General features: G+C 38.7%; 3 protein-coding genes across 5 annotated transcripts; 2 read left to right on the top strand and 1 right to left on the bottom strand.

The window, feature by feature from the left end:
• The first annotated feature begins 310 nt into the window (after positions 1–310).
• LOC119077419 lies at positions 311–6,567 on the top strand. 2 transcript variants are annotated; one of them, XM_037184632.1, is made up of 4 exons: positions 311–316; positions 2,340–2,972; positions 3,059–3,174; positions 6,472–6,567. In XM_037184632.1, exons 2-4 carry the CDS (start codon positions 2,372–2,374, stop codon positions 6,559–6,561), a joined length of 807 nt encoding a protein of 268 aa, XP_037040527.1. In that variant the 5' UTR covers positions 311–316; positions 2,340–2,371; the 3' UTR covers positions 6,562–6,567. The 2 variants fall into 2 exon arrangements, with proteins under 2 accessions (XP_037040527.1, XP_037040528.1); XM_037184633.1 differs by lacking the exon at positions 311–316 and having other exon boundaries at positions 1,797–2,972.
• On the top strand, positions 1,250–16,245 carry LOC119077382 (vesicular glutamate transporter 3-like). Of its 2 annotated transcripts, XM_037184578.1 has the most exons (11): positions 1,250–1,259; positions 4,382–4,388; positions 10,710–10,943; positions 12,137–12,376; positions 12,447–12,546; positions 12,645–12,735; positions 12,796–13,057; positions 13,120–13,305; positions 13,365–13,550; positions 15,465–15,638; positions 15,706–16,245. In XM_037184578.1, exons 3-11 carry the CDS (start codon positions 10,719–10,721, stop codon positions 15,751–15,753), a joined length of 1,512 nt encoding a protein of 503 aa, XP_037040473.1. In that variant the 5' UTR covers positions 1,250–1,259; positions 4,382–4,388; positions 10,710–10,718; the 3' UTR covers positions 15,754–16,245. The 2 variants fall into 2 exon arrangements, with proteins under 2 accessions (XP_037040473.1, XP_037040474.1); XM_037184579.1 differs by lacking the exons at positions 1,250–1,259; positions 4,382–4,388 and adding an exon at positions 10,334–10,449 and having other exon boundaries at positions 10,696–10,943.
• Positions 16,246–17,999: 1,754 nt separating this feature from the next.
• Positions 18,000–21,713, bottom strand: LOC119077372 (fasciclin-2-like). Its single transcript, XM_037184564.1, has 7 exons — positions 20,497–21,713; positions 20,211–20,442; positions 19,835–20,009; positions 19,358–19,520; positions 19,137–19,288; positions 18,654–18,755; positions 18,000–18,592 (listed from the first exon to the last, which is right to left on the bottom strand). The coding sequence occupies exons 1-7, from the start codon at positions 21,696–21,698 to the stop codon at positions 18,123–18,125; spliced, it is 2,496 nt and encodes an 831-aa protein (XP_037040459.1). The 5' UTR covers positions 21,699–21,713; the 3' UTR covers positions 18,000–18,122.
• Between the last annotated feature and the right edge of the window lie 3,808 nt (positions 21,714–25,521).

The raw sequence follows: 25,521 nt of genomic DNA, 5'->3' as shown, positions 1-25,521 counted from the left end.
TTATTAAAAACAATTAGCACTTCCAACGCTCATTTGAGTATAAGTTACTAGCTCCAATACTCTTGTTCCATATTATATCGTTCCAGCAGGCCTGCATACAAAATGTGAAGATAAGCTGAGTTCTTTATTTAAATAAATATCAAGATCGCCAAAGTAAATATTTCTGGTATGTAAGTAACCAAATATTGTAATAGGTTATATCAACAACGACGTTCATTATTGAAATAATCGTTTTGCACGTTTTTGCGGCTATCATTTTTGACGGCTCTATGCTCTGACACATTTCGATGTAAAGTTGGTAAAACTGAAAAATCTCGTTAGCCAACTTGAGTTTCGTTTGTTTGTACTATCCTTTGTTCGTTAAAACTTCAAAGTGAGGTTGTGTTGGCTTCTCTGTGGATGACGTTCGGATGTCATGATGAAAATGAGATGATTATAAGGATATGACACACCTCTAGCTAATGACGTTATCGTAAAGTTACTTTCGCACTAATTTATTTCACCGGAAACGTACACGCATTCGAATTATAGTGTTTCCTCTATAACGTAATTTTTTAAGATTACCGCCGACATTTTCTTTTTTCTGTATCATCTCTTTTGCCACACTCACATCACACCTAACGAAAATATTCCCAGTGAAAAAAATCCCCTTTTCAATTTAAATGTCATCATGCGTGATCGCCAAACTTAACGAAATCGCCAATATTTTCGCAGGATTGTTGATTGTTTACATGATTGGCCATCATCAATTTTTCATCATTTCGGTGGTTTTGACCAAGGTAACTATAGCGCGGAGTAGCACATAAGTTCGATGCCAGTGACATCTTTTTTTAAAATGGTTGACTACGATTTACTTGTATTTCAACGAAGGGATGAGATGACGTTTGTATCGAACTTTCGTACCACCGCATCTGATTCGGTTATATATGGCATTACCTCCTCACTATATTAACTGTTTAAATGAACTGTTTAAAAAAACAGAAGAAGCACATTTCCGCACAAAATCTTAATTAAATCACATCGAAATCACCGAAATTATTTCAATTTTTACAACCGACACTAAATTTTTGTGTTGATGATTTGACGTTTCAAAAACAATACTCATATTACAGAGAAATTATAATAGATGACACTGCGCCGGCACAGCAACGACATCTGTTATCATTTCTCTGTTATGTTACGACTGATTTGACTGCATAGAGTTTCTTTTTTCTTATTTTTCGCGTTTCTACTGATATTTGACAAAAAAAAAACGATTTGTCCCTTCCTTATTCACGTCTCGACTAGCCACAGTGTTTCAAAAATCGCAAAAAAGGGGCGTGAGTAAAATCTCAGAGAAAAATCAACCGTTTTTCGTAATTCTTTTTCTGTTGTGTAAGGGCTGTTAGGAAGGTATTTTAAGTAACTTTCGAATGACATCGAATTTGACTGGACTTAAAGCACTAAAAGCAGAATTTCCGGATGTTAAATCCTTAAATCACTGACTTCGAAAGGCCATAAGAGTCCACAGGGATTACCTGTAGGGATGTCGAAGCATAGCAAGAAGGGGCTCGTTTGTAAGCTGCTGATATTACCTTTCGATTGATACTAAACACGATAAAATGGACGGTCTAACAAATGGGGACAGTTTTCGTATTTTCAAAACTATTTGACATTGGGCCAGTGCTGGCGCCGTGACGTGAGGGGTAACTGCTTCTTAACTGCGGATTTACATTACCTTCGGTGTTTGCCATTGCTTACTTTTAGGATTTATATACTTTGGGTCTGCGTCACCGGCGTCACCTGCCTAAAATCTACAGCCTTGGCAAAATCTACTATAACCTGTCATTACTCCGTTTCGTTCGTTCATTTAAACATCCAAAAAAGAAGAAAGAAATTGCTCATTCGTTTCCCACAGTTTTCCATCGGCAATCGAAAGTCAATGTCGACACGAAACGATCACTAATCTTGTGTGTAATATTAATTGAATGTCATTTCATCCGTTTTAAATTAATCAACAATAACAATGAAGCGCCGCGCAAAGGATGCATTGAACGGTCCACCAAGAAAGATGTCCTCAATGCCTACCGAAAATTTCGACTTTTTAGAGTTGTCCATTTGTCTCACTAAAGTCGAAGTCGAAGAGAATGATGTCCCGCAGTCAACCATCGACGAAACCACTGAACTACCCGATTTTAGCAGGCCAGTTACAATGAAAACTTTCGAACAAATTTTGTCAAGCCGAGGACCATGCGTGACAAATGTCCGAATTGTGAGTGGAAATCCTGTTCTTCTGCCATGTGTCGCAAAACATTGCAAGAACGTGGACCGCATAGAATTGCTGGAAGGTGAAGGATCAGATTCGTTGGAACTTTTTCGAAATTTGACAGAAATGAAGGTCCCTCATGTTCGGATGGCGACGCATGTATTCGAGAAGTGTCTCACGAACAACCCAAATCTGGAGGGTCTGGAATTCGATCACTTTTGGTATCGAGAAGACATCACGAATCTGTCGGAATTGTTCCCGAGATTAAGGTACTTACGCCTCATTGAGATGGCGATGGGAGAAGATGGTAGTGCACAAGAACCCAAAAGAGGAAAATCGAAAAAACCATGTTCAACACCGTTTGATTACACTGTCGTTCTGGATTTACTGCAGTCCGACACGTTGACCCATTTTTCGTTCGAAAGTGAGAAAACTTGTAACCAACTGATACAACTACTGGCGTCGCATAAGCGTAACTTGGAAAAGCTTTCCTTCACAATGAATGTGAACAAGCAAACCTTCGCAGACATCGGTAGATTGAAAAACTTAAAATTTTTGGCCATCGCTAACGGTAAAGGTGTGCGAAAGATTGGAAGCGATGTCCCCAAATGGCCACCAAAATTGGCTTGTTTAACGCTTAATAATATCGTCATATCGGACACCGAACTACTATCGATTGTAGAACACCTGCCATTGCTTGAAGAATTGTACATTGGTACGACAAGCGGTGAGTGTTTTGAGTGGAAAATTATTTCTTTAAATTGACCATTGGAGTCTCGATTCTCATGCCATTGTGTCTCGTTTCTAATCCAGCTCGACTACATCCGTGGCTTCGTGACATGAAGATCTTTTCCGGTATTGAGAAGATCGTTGGAAAGGGCAGTCGGACTTTGAAAATATTTTTCTCCGATGCAAGCGACAAAAATCCGGTAAGTGGAAATGTGAGGATTAGTGTGCAAATTTGGTGTTCTTTTTGGTCGACCAATTCGATAGGAAAATATGGGAACAACATCGGGCCTCGTTTGTTCATTTATCCGTACCCTACCCGTTTACCCTTGATTGTCTCTCCTCACTGAACCTTTTCCGGTTCGACAATTCACTATGACAAACAGGTAACTTCACGGTTTTATCTCGACATCGGGTTTTGAAGCTAACTTTCCCGGATCGTCCACATAAGACTTAAGCGATATAATTGAACAAACTCGTCTTTCAGTGCTTACACCAGGCATGAGCGCCGCCGAAAATAAGCCGCCGATTAAGCCGCCGCTGGCCATTTTTGAACAAGCCGAGCCGGTGCCAAGCCCGCTTGAAACGGCTGGAAAATGAAATAAAGATTTCGAAAGGTGAATGGGTGAAATAATTTTGAAAACCGAGATTCCTGTTGATCCTAAGCAGCTCAAGTACTTCTTGATTTTTTTTTCAAAATTAAGAAAATTTTGAAAATTTTCTTGAATTTTCATGAATTTTCCAGAATGGTATATTACGTCCTCGCTTCTAAGTTTGTTGTTTTGGCAAGTATGACCTTTGCGGAACGAGCCAAAGGCGCACAATCAGTTAATTCACAAATTTGAGAAAACTTTATCGATCTTTGCGAATTTTCTCGATTTCTTTTCTTTTCAATTTTTACTTGATTTTCGTGAGCTTTCGATTTCTTATCGAAAACCATTTTCTTAATGAGTTAAATGAGTGTACCGGAGCATGATTTTCCATTTAGTTCAAGTTTTGAGGCAATAAAACTTGACGTGTTAGTGAACCTTAGACTTAGAGACTTGCTTGTAACAAGACCAGTTCCACTTGCACTTTGAACAACCTAATCTACCTACATTTTCGCTTTCCGTACAATTTCATTTTCATGCTTACTAGTTCATTTTCCATGAATTTATCTAAACGTTTTTATTTTGAAAAAAAGTTAAAAGGAACCTCCAGCCGAGCCGGCTCAAGCCGACTTTTTCGCCGCCGCCGAGAAATTTTTTTCGGCTAGCCGCCGCCGAGGTTTCTCCGTCGGCGCTCATGCCTGGCTTACAGCATGCCCCTTACAACTTCACGAATAAAGGGCAGGCTCTGATATGTCTTGTTCAAATAAATGAAGTAGAAGATTCGAAATCAATTTTTTGAAAATATTCAGATCAAATGAAGTAATAGATCCGATGGTAGAACTGCTGATATGCTTGCCCTCTGTGAATGTTTAAGTCATTCTACCATTAGAACCTGATATCTGGTGTTCTGACTTTGTTTTTACTTACATCAAATATGTCTCAATGTCGATTTATTTCATCCTTCCAGTCCACTTACTTCTTTACCTTTCGATCTTCCCAATCATTTTTTTCATGCTTTTGCTTAAGGGTACAGTGTAATGAGGCTTACTTCACTTCTTGGTACTAGAATATGGAGTTTCGACCCCTTCATTCAAATTTACGATTAACTATTACACTGGTATCTGCGAGATACTGCAAGCGTGTCACAGTATAATGCTTGATTTCCACCTACCAAAAAAGTACTTCGTGTGAGAGACAAAATTGAATTTTTTGCTTTGTTTATTTGACAGCTCGCTCTCTCACGACTTTCTCACGGAGTACTTTTTTGTTGAATGGAAATCATACTTTACCATTACATCTGTCAGTTCTGTTCGTTGAAACTATTGGATGCTGCGCAAGTACATTACATGATGGTAAAAATAAGCTTCGGTAACTCTTGAGGTATACATCTACACTTGTCGAAAAGACAGGTACCGATACAATAGGTTCGTTCCAAGTAACTGTAAACACGAATTTTCATTGGCCGAACGTTCACGACTTAATCAACAGAGATTGGTTTTCACATAAATATTGATGAAATTTGACAATTTGTGTGGCCTTGGAACAGACCTATTTCCTCAAAAACACACGAGTGAGTTTGCGAGTAGCGCAAAGTTGTTTCCGAAGTAATGAAGTACGAAGCAGCATCCAATGTATTCTATGGTATATTGCTTGCCTACGCCAAAACCAAATAGAAGGAACTCACTAAAAAATGAACCGAAAATACTCTTCATGTAACGGATCATCTTCGTAGAGGTAAACTGCTATACACTGATCAACTTTCCCATGGGGTAGAAGATAAAATCTTTAATCATTTTATCTCATCTGTTACTATACACATACAGCATAATTGTAGATGCCATCAACGCAAAAATGCTCGTGTGTTTTTGGCCTAACTTACAGCATTCTCTCGACTCAATCAGTAGGTACGCCATTTCCTAGTGTAGCTGGGAATATAAAATTTAAAACTCGCGTTCTCCCGTATTGAGTACAGTGGCGCCTTTTATAGAGTGTCAACGAAGATGAATTTTTTACCAGTCTTGGAGTAGCGGGAAATTAGAATGTGGATTTAGTCGGCTATTCTTTTCGAGATTATTGCGGTGTGCTGACAGCACAGTGCTGTGCGCTTCAACATCTTATCTTGTTTTGTTTTGCTTAAACCAAAATTTGGTTCGAATGTGATTGCTGTTAAAGGCTAGTACCATGGCACTGCTCCTAGCATTAACATAGAAAATATTTGGAGGCTGATGAAATCAAAATAGGCGCTGCATTCCTCTAGCTACGACAAGAATTCAATTTTTCTTGGTGTGAGTTAAAAGACATGCAATTGCACACGCATGCAAACATGTAAAAAAATTGGAGGCGTTTAACTTACGAGTGTTAATGCTAGGAGCGGTGCTATGCCTCGTGCTATGCTAGTGTATACACGGTTCGTAAGACTTTGAAAAGTAAAGCATGAAAATTGACAGATGTACCATGCTTTTTATGTCAACATTTATCAATCATCTAGCATGGTTTGCAGCACTGCTTCTAGCATTAACATAGAAAATATTTGGAGGCTGATGAAATGACAGTAGGCATTGCGTTTCTTTTGTACAGATAGATGACTCGTTTTCCTTGTATGAGTTAAGACATGCGATGCAAACAATCCTAAGCGGCAGCTCTTATCACTAAAGTCGCCAAATTTGACGCTTGTCAATTCAGTGTTCATGCTAGGAGCAGTGCTGTGCATGGTTCCATTTTTCACGAATATTTCACGAACTGTGTACCCTACCCATCTTTGTGTATCAGTTCCACTTTGTTAATATTAAAAAGAAAAGAAAACGAAAACCGGCTTGTTCAAATTTTCATCACCTGTTATGTCAGTGTTATGTCAACGACTATTTTCTACAACCCGTTCCTAATAGTTCGTAAATCTGTTTTCTCTTACAGTACAAATACAAATCCGCTAATCTGGAGATTATCAATGAATGCGCAGTTAAAACGACAGTGAAACCTTTACATATCATGATATCGTCGTAGGGTGACAGTGTAGCAGAGCTGAGACGGATGTGCCGGTTTGGTATGACCCTACCTCACATGAATTATATTCTATTTTTTTGACGGTGAACGGGTACAACATTTTATTCGTTCGTTATTTTATCTGATGTTAGAATAATTGTGATTTAATTTCATTGAACTCATTAAAGAGATTGTTCAACATGACCAACGGAATTTTATTTTAAAACGGATCTCGTTGTCGGTAATGAGCTGTCCTCATAATATTATGCGATCGCAAAAGTAGAATTTGTAGAGAAATGACAATAAAGTCAGAGGCAGTGAAATATCCACATGAATTTGAATCAGTTGATGCAATCAAAGCTGTTTATACTTAACGACTGAAACTGCCACATCCACGCACGTGGTAGTGGTGAAACTGTGTAAACAGTTTTGATTTTGTGTGTGGACCAGCTGAAAAACAGCTGAATCAAATTCATGCTGAAATTTCACTGCCTCTGACTCGAGAAATTTTTCAACTATTTAAAGGATATCATGTGAGAGTGTCGCAAGAGGTGCTTGAATTTAAAAAGTTTGGTTTTCGGTGCTTGCAGTTATATATCGAGTTATGAACAGAGGCCATTTATTAAAGAAAACTCTCGGGCAATTCAATGGTTACAAATTCCGTCAGTTATAAAGTGAGCTGTGTTGGCTATGTTTTGCGGTAATACTCAAACGACCTAATACTTTCATGCGAAGTGGGATGAAAGAAGTCAGCGGTTAGTTGCGTTACACATTTGTGACGATTCCTTATATTTTCACTTAATAAACCTGTATCAATTTAGGTAAATTTTCTTTGCCTTAAAAGCTATTGTTAAGACGCGCAGTTTAAGCCGTATATGAAGTTGGCAGCCCAAAATTTGTGGTAGATATGTTTATAAAAGTAATAATTTTCGGGGGTCATTAGTGTAGCCACAAATATTTCTTTTTTCGAAATTGAAGTACTCATTTAATGTCCAAAAAATAAGGCGCAAACGTTTACGTACATAAAATATGTACATTACGAGGGAGGACTTCATTTAAACAGTGGGCTGCGGAGAAATTGCTTGAAATTTAGTGAGAATATCTCGAAAGGCCGAAATTTAGCTAAAAACAAATAAACACTTTTTGGCCTTAACTCCTCGAGATTTTGGGGCGCCGACCTAATATGGAGCCTAATTGAATACGCGTCTGATGAACAGCTTTCAGGGGAAAAAAAGGTTACCGTGCACATTTGGTGAAAATATTTCGAAAAGTGACAGATTTTAGCTGGAATGTCCCAATTCCCATTTATTTTCAACAAACAGCCCAGTAAGTACATTGGTTATTTGTGTACCTGTTTTGGACGATTGGTTTTTGGGAAATTCATTTCGTTCGTTCTACAAGCGAAAATGCCTTAAATCAGACGTCCCAAACAGGTACAAATGTAATTTTTCATGCAGAGGGCCGAAAACCAGAGAAAAGTTCAAAAATTGCTATCATTTTTGGCCCCAAAGTATGAAAAAATTCTGAAATATCACTTCTTCTCTTCTAGCAACTTTTTTGCCGGAAATTACTCACTTTTTCACTAAAATTTGGTCGTAAGTTTGCGTAGCATCACTAGGAGCTGGGGTAATCGGTAATAATTTGTACAGTGACTCGTCATTACGATTGGTACATACAATTCCAAATTTAAAAAAGAATTAAAATTGAGCTTGTGAAGATTGTTCTGATTCGCAATTTCAATTTTCTTTTTATTTTAAATAGGTAAAATTATCGTAAATGACGAGCCACTGTACAAATTATTAACAATTCCTGCAACTCCTCTGTAAACGGATCTGCAAATTCGCGAGAAAGAAGTACGTGTTTTTTGTAAGAAATAACGTTAGAGAAGCCGATTGATGAGTCGGTTGATTATTCGAAACTCTAAACATATCACCAAAAAGACCGCCCACTTTATTTAGCATTTCTTATTTCACGTTTTGTCTGTTCTATGATACAACTTGTATTACTCAACCATGGACTTTCGCTTCGATTTGGTTCTCTGACGCTTGTGGCGTCGACTGCAAAATTGAGGGACCAGCACTATTCAGTCCCCGAATATTTTCAAACAATTTGAAATATTTGAAGCAACCATAGTCAGGATATTAAAAACACGTGATGGTGCTAAATACTGACGTAACGCAGCTTTGATGGAAAACGGATAGTCCCTATCTAAGGTTTAATATTTCGTTAAATAATGCTTAGTTTCCTCTTACCAAAAAAGTACTCCGTGTGAAAGACAAAATTGATTTTTTTTTCAATTTTTCCTTTGTTTTTTGACAGCTTGCTCTCTCACGACTCTCTCACGGAGTACTTTTTGTTGAGTGGAATGGACACTTAACCATTCAGTCGACAATCAAAGAAATAACTAATAACACTTTGGTCATTTTCCCGCAGTATCCTGGGTATGAGTATCAACAATTGCGTAGAAGCTTGGCACAATGCCATTGCTATCAATTTTAGTATTTTTCATATGACGAGAATATTTAAAATCGATGGAATTATAAGAGAACGAAATGATTTAGACAGAGAGCCAACGTGCATAAATCAGTTTAATTACCGAATACGAAAAACAAGTGCTCAACGACTTTTGTATTCTAGCGCTTGAAGGGCTTTAGCGAGGGTAGCCAAAGCGTGTAACTCAGCCATCATACATCATAGAAAATCCAAGTTGGTGTTGATAGATCAAGTTCGAGTAACTGTAAATCCTAACACTGACAGCTGCTCTGTCATTCATAGAGAACCCTCACCTCAACTCGGTGAAAAAAGAAATTATTGAGATGCCTTTTAATTTTATGTTTTTTCCGGATCTACAAAAACGTTTAATTTAATAGATTTCCAATGTATAAAAGGTGAAATTATGATTGTTTCTTGTATCAAGGCTGTATACTTTGGGGAGGTCACGCAGACCGCCATTTTGTTAGATACGCGGGAACACACCACTTCTGATGTCTTTACATCCTTTACATATACAAAAAATTCACCACATCAACAAGACGACGAGAATCATCAGAGTAGGTGAATTTTTGTATGAAATCGGCCATTTTATCATCAACTGTGGTGTGTAACCCGCGTATCTGTATCTGTCTGCGTGACCTTATCTGCGTGACATCCCCAAAGTATAGGTCTCTTCCAAGGCCGTTCAAAATATCAATCGTCATCCACAGAGAAGCCAACACAACATCACTTTGAAGTTTTAACGAACAAATTTGTTTAAGTTGCGGTTATGTTTGCTTCTATGGATGACGGTCGGTTGATTTCGGCCTGTCAAAATTCGTTTTTACCGTACGATGGAAGAAACCTATACAGCCTTGTCTTGTATGGCGTGAGTGTCTAAGCTTATTATTTTACAAGAATACCATTAAACCATTTGTTTCTATTTTCAAACATGAGCAAAGTGCCTGCTCATTTTCAGTGCACATACGTTGAGGTTAGGGTTATCTGTTGATGATTTTTGACATTTCGAATAACCTTGGACTTGATCCCTATGAAGGTATTGGGCCAAATGACGAATGAAATTTTGAAATTGTTTTTTTTCTATTTGAAAGGCCTGTTGCGTGAGACAAGTGAGATTTTCGAATTTTTAACTTCATTTTGAAACCAGTTTGGATTTTCTGCAATGTGTGACAGCCTAAATACACACTATATGAGGAGCTGATACAGATATGGGCTCTCGGTCTAATACAGAGATAACAATATCTAATATTATGACTGGTTGGCCTTTTCCGCTGAAAAAATACAGAGTTTGAACAGATAGCCCAGAGAATTGTAATACTTCTGAAGTAATATGCAAATCCTGTAGAATTCGGTTTAAGTGGTACAATTTATATTCTAATAACAAAAATTTGCAGCGGTTCTTTCAAGTTTTAATAGGTAAATGGGTGAAATTGAGTAACATTTTTAAGTGATTTCGCTAATAATTGTGGGTAGATCAGAGACTGTGTTTACTACATAAATGAAAAATGACTGATTCAAACACGACAGAGTAAAGTTAATCAGGCAGGAGCGCTGATTTAATTAGGGAACGTTTAGAAAATGAAGCGCTCCTGCCTGGTTTATTTTACTCTGCCGTGATTCAAATCATGAAAATTCTCAAATTTATATCTTTCTGTTTAACAGAGACAGAGACAAGGTCGGATACCATGGATGCACGTGGACACGAATGTGGTCTCGATGAACAGCGTTCACCCATCTCATTCGATGAAATCGAAAGGCCACCATTACGTCGTATCGATAAATGTATTCGTGCCCAATTGCCATGTTTTTCGGCGAGATATACTGTAGCGGTGATGACTTTTTTTGCATTCTTAATATCATTCGGAATTAGGTGCAACTATTGTATGGTCAAATTAGCGGTGAGAGATAATGTGAGTGCAGTTATTTGTTATTATTTATAAGAGGATAAGAGGTCGTGCAGTTAAAAATGCCCAATTTTCACAATAATTTGTTCGGGCCCGACGATTTCCTGTTCAACTTACTTTTTTTTTATTTAAATTCCTCTGGCACTTCCTAACTTCCATCGGCTATTTTCGATATAAGTGAGGTGTTCCAATGTTGGTTCATAAATTTTGGGATGACAGATGATTCCTCTGGTACTTTCTAACTTCCATCGGATTTGTCGATAGATTGGAGCTATTTTCGACACTAGTGAGGTGGTCCAAGGTTGGTTCCTAAATTTTGGGATGACAGATGATTGCTCTGGCACTTCCTAACTTCCATCGGATTTTTCGATGGATTTTGCCTATTTTCGACACTAGTGAGGTGTTCCTATGTTGGTTCCTAAATTTTGGGATGACAGATGATTCCTCTGGTACTTTCTAACTTCCATCGGATTTGTCGATAGATTTAAGCTATTTTCGACACTAGTGAGGTGGTCCAAGGTTGGTTCCTAAATTTTGGGATGACAGATGATTCCTCTGGCACTTCCTAACTTCCATCGGTTTTTTCGATGGATTGGGGTTATTTTCGACACGAGTGAGGCGGTCTAAGGTTGGTTCCAAACTTTTGGGATAACAGATGATTCCAATGGCACTTCCTAACTTCCATCGGATTTTTCGATGGATTGGGGTCATTTTCGACACGAGTGAGGTGTTCCAAGGTTATTTTCTAGATTTTGGGATGCAGACTGTCTTCTCTAGAATGTTTTAATTTTCATCAGGTTTTTGATGTTGTCGACACGAGATACTTACAAGAGTAGTGATAATAGTACAAAAACACATAGGGACTTGCGTCACATTTACCCTAAGGGGGTTTTCGTACTGATCCTTAATAGCACTATAACCCGAGTAATTCTCAATAGATTTTTTTTTTCTTGTTGAAACCTGAGGTTGTAATAAGAGAACTTATTGTTTAATTCATAGTGGGTTTAGATGAGGAGTCGAGTCGATAATCGGTCTCTTTTAACATGGAACCAGTAGATATCGCTTCCAACAGACAAAATTGTTGATGATTTCTCTTTAGCAGACCTCTGCTACATTTTTAAAATCGTTTATCAGATCAACAAGTAATATTACGTTATGCATCACAAGTCACAAACATAATTTTCCTTTCAAAATTTCAGCGATATGAAGACAATAATTTCAACCGAACAAATTGGGAGAGTGTCATAGACTCGTCATTTTTCTGGGGATATCTAGTAACGCAAATACCGGGCGGTTTTCTCACCTCATTCTATCCGTCAAATAGGATATTTGGTGCTGCCATCATCGCTTCGTCGATTTGCAATTTATTTATTCCTTTAGCAATTGACATTAGCAAATACGTTCTGATTGTCGTGAGATTTATCCAAGGTGCAGTTGAGGTAAGTCACAGATCGTGATAACTATATCTGAGCTATTATATTGACGATTTGGGCTTTGTTTCCACAAAAGGGAGTCACTTATCCAGCCTTGTACGGAATATGGAGATTTTGGGCTCCGCCACTTGAGAGATCTAGACTTGTCACAATAGCTTTGAGTGGTTCTTACGCAGGTGCGCATACCATTTTGTTCAGATCAAAGATTTACAAGAAGAACGGAGCGATGTATAACGACGTTCAATAATTTACATTTTTTTTGGCAATTATGCAGGTGTCGTAGTTGGTCTGCCGGTTTCTGGATACCTAGCCTATCTGAATTGGAGGGCACCGTTTTATTTCCATGGCATAGTCGGAATGTTATGGTAAACGATGTGAAACAGATTCATTTGACTCATGAGATTCTTGACAATTGTACCCTGCAGGTTTACAGCGTTCTTTTGGCTAGTTTTTGAGAAACCCCGAAAACATCCAACAATAGACGTGTCCGAACTGAATTACATAGAGAAATCTTTAGGAAAGTCCGTACATCAAGCAATGCCGTCAATACCATGGCAACACATCATTCGGTCGCCACCAGCTATCGCAATTGTTGTTGCGAATTTCTGCCGATCGTGGTGTTTCTATATGTTAGTGTTGTATCAGAGCGCTTATTTAAAACAAATTTTCGCATTTGATACAGCCCAAGTACGACAATTCTATTTTCTAAAAAAATATTTCGAATTATGGTTTGAAAATCACTTTACCAGGCTGGATTGGTCGGTGCATTACCTTATTTATCAATGGCAATCATTATACCATTCGGTGGCGTGATGGCTGATTATTTACGAAAATCTGGTGCGATGACCACGACGGGTGTGAGAAAATTATTCAATTGTGGCGGTTTTGGATTCGAAGCCTTATTTCTCGTCCTAGTGGCCTTTTCGAATACAGCGGTAAGATTGATCTTCCATCTTGTCGATTCAAATTTCAAGCGAATTGTAAATATATCCAGGGAAAAGCACTGACATTTCTAACGTTTGCTGTTGCGTTCAGTGGTTTTGCCAAATCCGGGTACAACGTGAATTGCTTGGACATCGCGCCCCGGTACGCCAGTATTCTCATGGGCATATCGAATACCATTGGAACATTAGCTGTTTTTATATGTCCTATTGTCATTGATCACATCGTAGAAGATAGGGTAATTTTCGTTAATCAATTCTATAAGTTTGATATACTGCTTTTCTTCATTGCATTTTCATTTTGTGTATACCTTAAGAGCAACGGACCCTTTGCAAATCTGTAGCCTACATTTACAAAATTTTACAAAAAGAAATTTGAGTCACAAGTGGCAGATGATTCGGTTTTCTTCCGTTTAAATTCTTTCAGTACCTTTTTTAACCATTTTCCAAACAATAAGTTCCTCAACATGTACCACTTGTGACGCAAATTTCTTGTTGTAAAATTTTCTTTCACAAATTTTTTGAGTCAATTTTTTGTTGATAAAACTTTTGCGTACAACGCACAATGCGTCACCCTCAGCTTTATCAGTTATTTTGTAAGGAAGATAAGGGACTTGTGTCACATTTGTCTTGAGGGTTTTTTTACTGATATCACCACTTTTGTAAGTATGTCATTTCGACAACATCAAAAAACCTTATGGAAATTTAAAAAAATTCTAGAGAAATCAGTCTGAATCCCAAAATTTAGGAACCAACCTTGGACCACCTCATTCGTGTCGAAAATAACCCCAATCCATCTAAAAATCCGATGGAAGTTAGAAAGTACCAGAGGAATCATCTGTCATCCCAAAATTTAGGAACCAACCTTGGAACACCTCACTCATGTCGAAAATAACCCAAATCCATCGAAAAATCCGATGGAAGTTAGGAAGTGCCAGAGGAATCATCAAAACCATCAAAAAATCCTGTGGAAGTTAGGAAGTACCAGAGGAATCGTCTGTCATCCTAAAATTTAGGAACCAACCTTAGAACACCACACTAATGTCGAAAATCACCTAAAACCATCTAAAAATCCGATGGAAGTTAGGAAGTACCAGAGGAATCATCTGTCATCCCAAAATTTAGGAACCAACCTTGGAACGCCTCACTAATGTCAAATAGAACCCAAATCCATCAAAAAATCCTGTGGAAGTTAGGAAGTGCCAGAGGAATCATCTGCCATCCCAAAATTTAGGAACCAACCTTGGAACATCGCACTCATGTCGAAAATCACCTAAAACCATCGAAAAATCCGATGGACGTTAGGAAGTGCCATAGGAATCATCTGTCATCCCAAAATTTAGGAACCAACCTAGTGGAAGTTTATACTTAATGATTCCAGTAATTTCCAATAAGAAACACATCCCAAAACAACACACCTTTCACCACATTACCATCCATATCATGCACTAAAATATACAACACACACACACGCACATATACAAATTGGCTTTTATATGGCATTTATATGGAGACTTTGGGGGCTCCACCTCCCAAGATATGGATTTTTTCCAACTTTTGAAAATTCCATTCTTATTTTTGGGCCATTATTAGCCTACAACCAAAATTTCAGGAAAATCAATAGAAACGTTGCTTTAGGAGTTGCTGGATCCGCTTTTCCATAGGAACTAACTAACTAACGAACGTAGGCGATTTCAGTTGTCTGAAAAAAAGAAATTTTGCTTATTTTCATACAAAAATCAATATTCAATATCAATATCAATATCTCGGCCAATTTTGAAGCTGCAGTAACGTTTGATAGCTCGTTGAACTCGTATCCAGATCCTAGATTCCAGATATCGTAGTTCGGGGGTCGTTGGAGTTAAGGAAGAAGTCAAAAAGTTGTTGTAAATATGCTCCGCCGTCCTCAAAAATTTTTTGTTAAAACATTTTTGGTAGTGGACTTGCGTCACGCCCGCTTACTAACGTGCGGGCATGATAATAATTATTCATTAAAATGAATAATTTAGAAAGCTTTGAAAGCCCATTTATCTTTCTTTTTGCCAAGCCCTCTATAGAATGGCTGCAGTATTTAACCTGAAAACAACCATGGACTCACAAAACTTTATTTTAAGAATGATCAGCTCATTATTCCTAACTCGGTAATTTTTCAGACACCGTGGAGTTGGTCAAACGCATTCCTTATAACTGCCTGTGTTCACTTATTTGGTATTGTATTTTATGGAATTTTTGCATCCGGCGAGCTTCAACATTGGGCCGAGCCACCAGTTGAAGAGAAACAAGATTGGAGTCCTACGAAAGCAGAAATAACCGAAGAGACTGCCTATGTAAGATTTGTAATTTTTCGTTTTGTTTCGTTCTATTTCCTCACTTGAATCTTATGTACTATGGCAGAATGGGACTCAAGCGGACATGCTGACAAACAAGCCAACAAATAATTAAGAGGTAATGCAGCCAAACTCAACCAACCCCTACGCCTATGCCAATTCAATTCAATGTTAGAACAATAAGCTGTGCAACCTGTGGGGAAATACACTTAAGCAATTTAATTTTGAATTTGAGAATCTCCAGTACGGAAATATTTACATCTAAGCTTTAGAGTCTAAAGTAGTCTAAAAACACGTCGCCCAAAAACCACTTACAGTCACCGCTCGGACAGCTAGCTGTTGTTGATCGAGTAACGCATCTCCACAAAATGATTAAAATGATGACAAAGCATAGTTTTGACATTAGACTCAACCGTACCGTTTATCAACGCTCGTCGAGAAGAATGGGTCAAGTCTATGATTTGCAACTTCATCCTTCTCTCCGACAGTCAATCAACGAATACAATAGACTTAATTCCGAGCTGCGACAGTGCAATAACATTGAGATTTTTCTATCAAAGGTGAAGCTTAAGAGTCATATCGCCAAGACTTCAGGCGATTGGGGAACAAGCGGTTTCCGATTCTAATGAGTGATAGCTCGTTGGATTCGTCTTTCAATTCTAGGAAACACGTATCTTTCACTTTTTCTAAAAAAAAATTGTTTTCTGTGAAAAGACCTCAAAAGTAAAGACATGCCAGAGGGTACCGACAACAGTTTTTCGGCAATAACTCAAGAAAAAATTATTTTAAATTATTGTAATGTTGTACGAATGTCGGCCTTGGAAAGACCTACAGGTAGAGTATACGCACTGCTTGATGCGAGTACATCCACGAGAGTTATGACTAAAAATATAGTGAATGTTCGGAGAGTCCGGATTCTCGGCAGCTTCGTTGTTCCACGGAACTGAGTATGGGGTGTTGTAGCTGGCCTCACCCACTATCGTTCCACATATAAATGAACCCATGAGCTATACACTAACACTTAATTTGACTAAAATCCCCCGAGAAAAATTTAATAATTATTCTCTTGATATAACTAACATTGGATCTGTTTCAACGACATATATTCGCGACATATCGAAGCGTTTTTCTATTGATAAGGTAAAAGAATAGTAGACGATAAAAAATGACTGCCGTAGTACCGTTCCAGATGCTGTTCCAGCTGTAGAGCCTCCAGAAAGATGGAAAAAATCTGCATTTTGGCACCAACTTTTTTTCCAAGACTTCTGTAGGCTTGCAGCACAAAAGTACTGGGTTCATTTATATGTGGAACGATAGTGGATGAGGCCAGCTATAACACCCCATATTCAGTTTCGTGGAACATAGAAACTGCAGAGAAGGCGGACTCTCCGAACATTCACTACATTTTTAGTCATAACTCTCGTGGATCTACTCGCACCAAGCGGTGCGTATACTCTATCTGTAGGTCTTTCCAAGGCCGACATTCGTACAATATTACAACAATTTAAAATATTTTTTTCTTTTAATCTTTGTAATCTTTCCATTGTAAGAAAATTGGTCAATCTGAGCCCTATTTTGTACTTCACACTAATGTAAAAAGAAGTGATAATAAAGAATTATTTATAAAAAAAAGTGTGACGCAAGTCCCTTTTTCCTCTTACAAAAGAACTGAACTGAAGTGATACAGCTTCGACACGCAAAAACAAATGCGTCACAAGTGGCAGATGATGAGGATAGTGTAAACAACTGATTCAAAAAATTGGGTTTCAAAAACAAGTTACTATTTCACTATTAGGAAGGTGCGTCACACAGTGGCAGACGATTCGGTTTTATAAATTTATTTCTTCCAGGACAAATGTTCTGTGTTCTTCAATTTTCTTTACAGTCATTTCCTCAACATCTGCCACTTGTGACACACCTTCCATATAGTGAAATCACTTCTTATGTAGGAGGATAAAGGAACTTGCGTCACACTTCTACTGTAAGTGGTTTTTTCGGCGGTAACAGTTCTTTAGTAATTATTAAGCCATCTTCGATCGAATTGCCATTAAAGGGTTCTGCAGACTAGTACGATTGTATACACCTGTTAAACTCAGCGGAAAGATGCGGATAGACACTCAAAATGCTTACAGCTAGCAAATGGGGGATTTTTGGGAAAACCCCCTGTTTTGACGTGCGATTGCTCGTTGAACTCGTTGGTGGTAGTAGGAGCAAAGGGGGAAACGTCAAAAAGTTCAGTCTTACGGAAAATGTTTGTTCAAATTTTTTAGTGGGTACGGACTTGCGTCACGGCCCTTCACTAACGTATGGTCATGATTCACACAAAGTGCGAACTGTAAATAATTTTTTAAGAAAATTCTCATTTATTTCCAACGAACAGCCCAGTTTGTACATTAAATAACGAATATCACAACCGTTGATAATTCACAATCTAACTTTGATCTCAAGCAGAAGACCTACAGCTAAACCTCAAAATGGTGTGTCTCAACTACACTTCGCCTCTACTTTCAATTGAACAGTCTTCTCAGCCACACCACCAATACTTCGAGCTTCACAAGTGTAGCTTCCTTCATCACTGCTTTCGATGCGTCTAATTTCCATTTGACCGAATCGGTTCACCGAAAATCGACCGTTCAATGTTACGTCGATTCCATTCTGATCAAACCATTGAACATTCGGTGCTGGTTTGCCCAGCGTTGGACAATCAATAGAAAAATCGATTCCCTCCACAGCCGAATACTCCGGTTCCATATTCAAAATCTGTGGCATTAACAGAACTTCGTGGTAAATTCTTCTTTCGTTGGCAGATTGGCGACATGTGTAGAAGCCTTCGTCGGAATCAGTAAGGTTATGAACGAGCAAAAAGTAATATTTTGGAGAGAAATCGCCATATGTTTCGGTTCGGAATTCGTAGCGATCAGATGGTTCAATGGGATTATTCTCGAACATCCAGTCTGAAAGTGAAAATGGAGTCAGTGGGGAAGTTCACTTTTTTTCACTGACTTTGATGCCCACCTATGGTCGTGTTGTCATCATTGTGAAAGCTGCAACTCATGTAACCAGAGCGCCCAGAAAAGCCAAGTGTGTACTCGAATTCGTCTGATGCGCCTACTAATGCTGTAGACATACATTCATCATCATTAGAACTGATTGGTTAATACACTGACAAGTCGACTCAAATTTACACATAAATACACAGCACCGCCTCCTAGCATGAGCACTGAATTTACAAGTGTCAAATTTAAAGGTTTTAGTGATAAGAGCTGCCGCTTAGGATTGTTTGTTTTGCATGCCTCAACTCATACAACGAAAACTGGTCATCTATCTTTACAAAAGAAACGCAGTGCCTGCTGTCATTTCGTCAGCCTTCGAATATTTTCTGTGTTTATGCTAGGAGAAGTGCAGGTTCAGGTAATCTGAGCAACAGCTTCATATCAACCTGACCTGATTTGATCTGCAATCTGTCAACTCAGTCAAAATAGACTCAATCTCACTTACCATACGTCTCAATTTTAACAAAAGTCTCAATGCTCTCTGATCCGACCAACGAAGCACAATAGTATGTCCCAAACATTGCATGCTTCACAAATGGTATGACCAACATTAATTCGGCATCATTTACAGCTTCAGTGTACATAAGTCCATCAGACCTAAAAATTTGGCGGGAAATTTTTTAAATTTCATCTACAGTGGTCTTCTGTGCTCTTCGCTCCACTTACGATTCGGAATTGATAGGATTGTTGAAAGAATCCCGCCAGCTTAAGTCGGTAGCTGATTCTGCTTTGGACTTGCAAGTAAAGTTAAAGAACGTGCCTGCTGCAATATTCTGTACGCTAAACGTCGGATAGATTTTTAGCCGAGGATCTCCGCCAGTGATTGGATCTGAATTTGTTGAAAAATTGAGTTATAGCACAATGTGCACTGTGCCAGTGAACTAATGGCAGCTCATACGCCGACTCTGTGAGGTATGTGAATGATATTAAACTGGCCTGTGATGCCATCTAGTATCATGTCTCTGCAATATGTGGAAGAATTCTCTCAAAAACCATGCTAACAGGAGCAATGAAATATCCGTCTCTTCTCTGTTGCTCGACCGGATTATACGCGTACTACCTCGCAGAATCGACATGAAAGTCGTTGCTATCATTTCTCTGGAGCACACACGACTGTGACGTGTTTCATTGATCAACAATTACCTCTGGCAGTTCTCATGAAATGGTACGACGTTGTCGCAAATGAACCACTAAGCCTTATAGCATAATAGGTGTCGGCAGTTAAGTTTCCGATGACATAGCTGTTACTTGTTATTCCACTGACCCACGTACACTGCCCTGCATAAATTGATAACGACTTCCAATTGCTGTGCAAAGCCTGAGGAATAAAATTTTTGTTTTAGGAAAAAGCGATTCCGTAACAGATAAATGAGAGCGCGTTTCTGCGTGTTAGAACGCTGATCCGAATCACAGCTGAGAAGAGGTCATACAGACACTGTTGACTCTTTCACAGCTGTGCTCGTTCCACTTCGCAGAATCGCAGCATGAGCTGCCGCTATCATTTCTATGATCTGCTCACCAAACAATATTCGATCGAGTAATAGATTGTCTCTACACACGGCTCTACAATCGGTTCCCAAATCAATTCGAATCGGTCGGGATAAGATGACTCAATGAATTCAGCTTCTCCCTCGGCACGGTCTTCACTGATTTTGTTCAGAATCTGTGGCTCGGCATATCGATATTCACACATAGTTTGGTGACTGATGGCTATAAACGGACTGGCTCCCATTTCGTTTTCAGCATAAAATCTAGAAAATTTTCATTGCAATCACAGGTGACATGAGGCAAGGCATTCATTTTACCTAAAATCATATTTGGTGTTCGGTTTCAAACCTTGCACGTAGACCGTTGTGACTGGCCACGCCACTCTTGTAAAATTAACCGAATCGATCCAATCCAACTCTGCGTCTTCCTTGTATTGATATTTGTAAAATTCAGCCGGTGTCCCAGTCAATGCAGCCGTTATTTCGAAATTAATCATGTCGATAGACCACGACCGAGCCAGAACTTCAGCAATGGCTTCTGGTGGATGAGCTTCGCGTAATTCCATGATACGTTCGGCTTCACCAAGTTTATTCGAAGCGACGCATTTATAGGTCGCATAATAACTATCATCGACCGGCTCAACCACTAACGTACTTTCCGACTTACCACTGTGAATCACTTCAAAGAATCGGTCGTCCGGTTCGCTTATAACTTTGTCATTCCAATACCAAACGATAGTGGCTTCGGGAAGTGCTGTTGCTTTACAAGTTAGGTGAACCGGACGTCGTTCATAGCTGTAAACCGGTGGTGGTTTTTCCATGTAACTAAAATTTGGCGGATATTCGATTGTGACGTAAGCAATTTGTTTGACTGAAGCGATCGTGTTCGTAGCCAAACATCCATACTCTCCGTAGAACAAGCGCACTGCTCGAGTAAAGTTGAGTGTAGCGATTGTTTCTCCCACTTCATCGTCAATCACTTGGGTCGGTAGTATAATGTCTCTGAAGGGACCGTACTCTGTAAATTCTATGCCATACCAACTGAAAGTAATGGATGGGGCAGGGCGTCCCTTTGCTTTGCATGTTAGAATACCTTCAGCATTCTCGGCAATCGTTATGTTCGCGAATTCGTCAATGCTTGGCTCTACCAACACATTGATTGTAAACTGTCGTTCACTTGAACCGAAACTGTTACTAGCTTCGCATGTGTATACTCCACGGTCCGATTCTTCGACACTAATCACACGCATCGTTCCATTTTCCGCAAAGACCGTAAAGCGATTGGCATTTACAATGTCTTGCCGTTCCTTGGACCATTTGTAAAGAACAGCGTTTCCTTCAGTTAAACAATCAATTTCAACATTATGCCCAATTTCAACCTCATACACCGAATCAACGTTGACAATTTCCGGTTTATTATTTTCACGTTCGTGATAGGAGGACTCTGCGGGTCCAGCTGTTATAGCGTTGCAAAGAACACCTTTGCAACCGGCAAATACTAGCAATAATTTCAACAACATATTTCAACTTGTAAACAAACAATTTGTGACTAACGCAACTGTTTTCAATTCAAGCTTTTTATAATGCCCAAATTATGTTGATTGCTTTTTTTATCAATTCCAAAACAAATTTGCTTCTTTGAATTCTTATCTATCGTTGACGAAAAGTATCGATAGAAAGTTTAATCATTTCCTTTCGTAGTATAACGGCAACGTCATTTGTTTACAAAATAGTCTTTGATCGTAGATTAATTTGTGATGATGCCGGTATATGCCAAGGTATTGGGCGGTACTTATATATTTACCTTGGTATATACCAACTTCGATGGATGATGTCGTAATAATGAGTGTTTGTATGGCCCTAGAAAATCCGTTTTACCCCTATTTCGCTAAAGCAAAATGATTTGATCATATTTTGACCATACAAAAATATAAAAATTTACAAAAAGCGATGTAGATGGCACTGCTATTCAAGATGGCTGCAAATAGTTCAAAGTCGTTCAAATTATATCTGATGTATTTATGCGAGTAAGAGCAATCTTCACATGGCAAATTTGTAGCCTACATTTGGGCACAAAAATTTTATATTTTTGACGATAATTTTGCCCTCGCATCCTTTTTGGAAAAAATAAAACATCGTTTGTGAAAAAGATTTGTGATGATGTAACCTAAGTTAGAGAAAACTCAATAGTTCACAGAAATTGACACAAATTTTGAGTTTTCTCGGACCTAGGTCACCACAAACATTTCTATTTTTTATTCAAAGCTAACACTCTGTAACACCAAACGATGTTTTTACTTTTCCCAAAAAGGATGCGAGGGCAAAATTATCGTCAGAGGGATTCTTTTGATAAACAGCGTACCGAAATCGAATTTTCATGATTTTTTGCGTGTTCAAAGTGTTCTATAAAAAAAAATTAAACATTTTTTTGGCATATAATACGAAGCAAAGTATCTTATATAATAATTGTTGATATGAAGAAATTAAACTGACTAATTGCTTTAGTACCAAGTGTTATCAGGTAACACTCTATCTATGTATACAAAGACTATATCCGGCATCGTCAATAAACTTACTTTACTTTTGTTAACCAAGCTGAGTGGTTTTCATTTATACAGCTCCGTAATCCATTTCCATCATTACAACAGGTTATGGGAATTCGTAATACCGGGAAATAATAAAGCTGTCCGTAGTAAAGTTTAATAAAATACGTTCCGTATTAACGTATAACTCAAGTGAAATTCGCTTAGCGAAATATATTTTTTGTTTGTTCCGTACACGCCATTGCAATGGCACAACAAACATCACCGTTTCTACCGGCCATCGAGAAACTTCTAGGACGTGAAAACTACAATACGTGGAGTTTTGCAGTCAAAACGTTTCTGCAACATGAACTTTTGTGGGATTATGTGGATCCAGAATCAAAGAGACCGGCAACAAGAAAAAAGGCGAATGCAAATGGCGATGAAGAAGAAGACGTTGAGTACGCGATCGAAGAAGCTAAAAAGGATTTGAAAGCTAAATCGAAAATCATCCTTCTTATTCATCCGAGCAACTACCATCACGTGCAAAACTGTTCAACTGCTAAAGTTGCATGGCTAGCGTTGAAATCTGCTTTCGAAGATTCAGGCCTCACACGAAAAGTTGGACTGATCCGCTCTCTAACATCGACAAGACTTCAAAATTGTTCATCAATGGACGAATATGTCAACAAAATAATGACATCATCGCACAAGTTACGTGATATACAAGCAGAAGTGAGTGATGACTGGCTCGGTTCCTTTTTGTTGGCTGGCCTGACCGAAAGATACACACCGATGATTATGGCTTTGGAGGGTTCAGGTATACCGATTACAGCTGATGCAGTTAAAACGAAATTACTGCAAGAGGAGAAACCAACGAATGCACCAACTGCACCGAAAGCATTTTACTCATCCAAAAAGTATCATAAACAACAGTCGTCGAATGATCGTGCAGCAACTTCATCACCTGGTTTGATTAATGTACGATGTTACAACTGCAATCAAACTGGCCACATGTCAAAAAATTGTCCGAAGAAGAAGCAATCCACGTCATCACAAAGCTCACAAAATGGTCAATGTTTACCAACAACGCAAGGAAAGGGATTTATTGCTGCTGCATTTTCAACGTTTTATGAAGGTCTCAACGAATGGTTTTTTGATTCGGCTTCATCATTTCACATGACAATGCGTGACGATTGGATTAATGACAAACAACCAGCAATTGTCGACAAGATTACAACCGCAAACAATTCGATTATGGATGTCAAAGCAACTGGACAAGTCACCGTACAAGTTGTTTGTGAAAACAGTTTGCAACAGTTGCCCGTGAATGGAGTGCTACATGTTCCGGATTTGAGTGCAAATCTTTTGTCAATAAGTCAAATTGTTTCCAAAGGATACACCGTCATCTTCGATAAGGCAGGATGCAAAGTTTTGGACGAGAAGTCTATGGTCGTTGCTACCGGTGAACACATCAACAACATGTTTAAGCTGCATACGTCACATTCGACTGAAAAACAATGTTTTGTTTCTAAAAATGTTGCAACGACGAAAGACATTTGGCATCAACGGATGGCACATTTAAATACATCAGATTTATCAAAGCTCAAGAACCATTTGGCAACAGGAATTTCATTCACCGACTCCAACAATAAAAGTGTGTGTGTACCGTGTCTGAAAGGCAAGCAATCCCGTTTACCATTTCCAAAGGAAGGATCACGTGCGACATCGATTTTGGAATTAATTCATTCCGACTTGTGTGGTCCTATGGAAGTACAATCGTTTAATGGAGCTAAGTATTTTTTGACGTTAATTGATGATTTATCCAGAAAAGTTTTTGTCTTCTTTCTCAAAACCAAAGAAAATGTTCAGGAAATTTTTGAAAATTTCAAAGTTATGAACGAGAAGCAACTGAACGCTGTTATTAAAGTTTTGAGATCAGACAATGGTGGTGAATTCATTACGTCAGAACTGGAGGAATATTTAAAAAAATGTGGCATCATTCATCAAACGACAGCTCCGTATACGCCTGAACAAAATGGGCTAGCTGAACGGATGAACCGTACAATTGTTGAACGAGCAAGAAGTGCTTTGATTGCTGCTGGTTTACCGAAAATTTTTTGGGCCGAGGCTGTTGCGACGGTCGTATACTTAATCAATCGTTCGCCAACAAGAGGTCATGGAAGGACTCCCGAAGAAATCTGGACTGGATCGAAACCAGATTTGAGTCATCTGTCTGTTTTCGGCTGCAAGGCATTGGTGCATGTTCCGAAAAAGGCTCGTCGAAAATTCGATCCCAAATCAACCGAAATGATATTCGTTGGCTATTGTGAAAACACAAAGGGGTACCGTTTAATTCATCCAGTAACAAGGCGACTTTGCATAAGTCGCGATGTGGTTTTTATAGAAAATGATTTCAATCACAACGTTTGTTCCACCGAAGAATCACAACATTCAGTTGGAGACGTTTTCCCGTATTTTGACAACGAATCGGATTCCGACGATCAAAATCCGAATGAAGTGAACGAAATGAATCCAGATTTCCACAATTCATTTCAAGAAACCGACGCACCGAACGAGATCGACAACATTATACCAACAAATACGATTTCATTGCCAGATGTTAGACGCAGTGAAAGAGTACCGAAGCCCAGATTGTTTCCGGATTTTGTCACTTATTGCGTCAGTAGTTTAATTCCGGATGATCCATCAACAGTAGCAGAAGCTTTGAGCAGCGTAAATTCTAAAGTTTGGAAGGCGGCCATGAATGAAGAGTTTAATTCATTGGAAGAGAACAATACATGGCAACTGACAGAGTTAC

Source organism: Bradysia coprophila, unplaced genomic scaffold (assembly GCF_014529535.1).
Source record: "Bradysia coprophila strain Holo2 unplaced genomic scaffold, BU_Bcop_v1 contig_235, whole genome shotgun sequence".
NCBI classification, from domain to species: Eukaryota; Metazoa; Arthropoda; class Insecta; order Diptera; family Sciaridae; genus Bradysia; species Bradysia coprophila.
The sequence above is the reverse complement of the archived record's forward strand: the minus strand, read 5'-3'. Positions and strand labels throughout refer to the sequence as shown.

Excerpts from the sequence above, each read along its gene's own strand:
- LOC119077372 (XM_037184564.1), bottom strand. The coding sequence starts at position 21,698 with ATGTTGTTGAAATTATTGCTAGTATTTGCCGGTTGCAAAGGTGTTCTT. Across the intron at positions 20,010-20,210 it reads ACTCGATCGAATATTGTTTG|GCTTTGCACAGCAATTGGAA; the intron begins GTGAGCAGATCA and ends TTTATTCCTCAG. Across the intron at positions 18,756-19,136 it reads TGTTAAAATTGAGACGTATG|CATTAGTAGGCGCATCAGAC; the intron begins GTAAGTGAGATT and ends GTATGTCTACAG.
- LOC119077419 (XM_037184633.1), top strand. The coding sequence starts at position 2,006 with ATGAAGCGCCGCGCAAAGGATGCATTGAACGGTCCACCAAGAAAGATG. Across the intron at positions 2,973-3,058 it reads GTACATTGGTACGACAAGCG|CTCGACTACATCCGTGGCTT; the intron begins GTGAGTGTTTTG and ends TTTCTAATCCAG. Across the intron at positions 3,175-6,471 it reads ATGCAAGCGACAAAAATCCG|TACAAATACAAATCCGCTAA; the intron begins GTAAGTGGAAAT and ends TTTCTCTTACAG.
- LOC119077382 (XM_037184578.1), top strand. The coding sequence starts at position 10,719 with ATGGATGCACGTGGACACGAATGTGGTCTCGATGAACAGCGTTCACCC. Across the intron at positions 12,377-12,446 it reads TTATCCAAGGTGCAGTTGAG|GGAGTCACTTATCCAGCCTT; the intron begins GTAAGTCACAGA and ends TTTCCACAAAAG. Across the intron at positions 12,736-12,795 it reads GGCATAGTCGGAATGTTATG|GTTTACAGCGTTCTTTTGGC; the intron begins GTAAACGATGTG and ends TGTACCCTGCAG.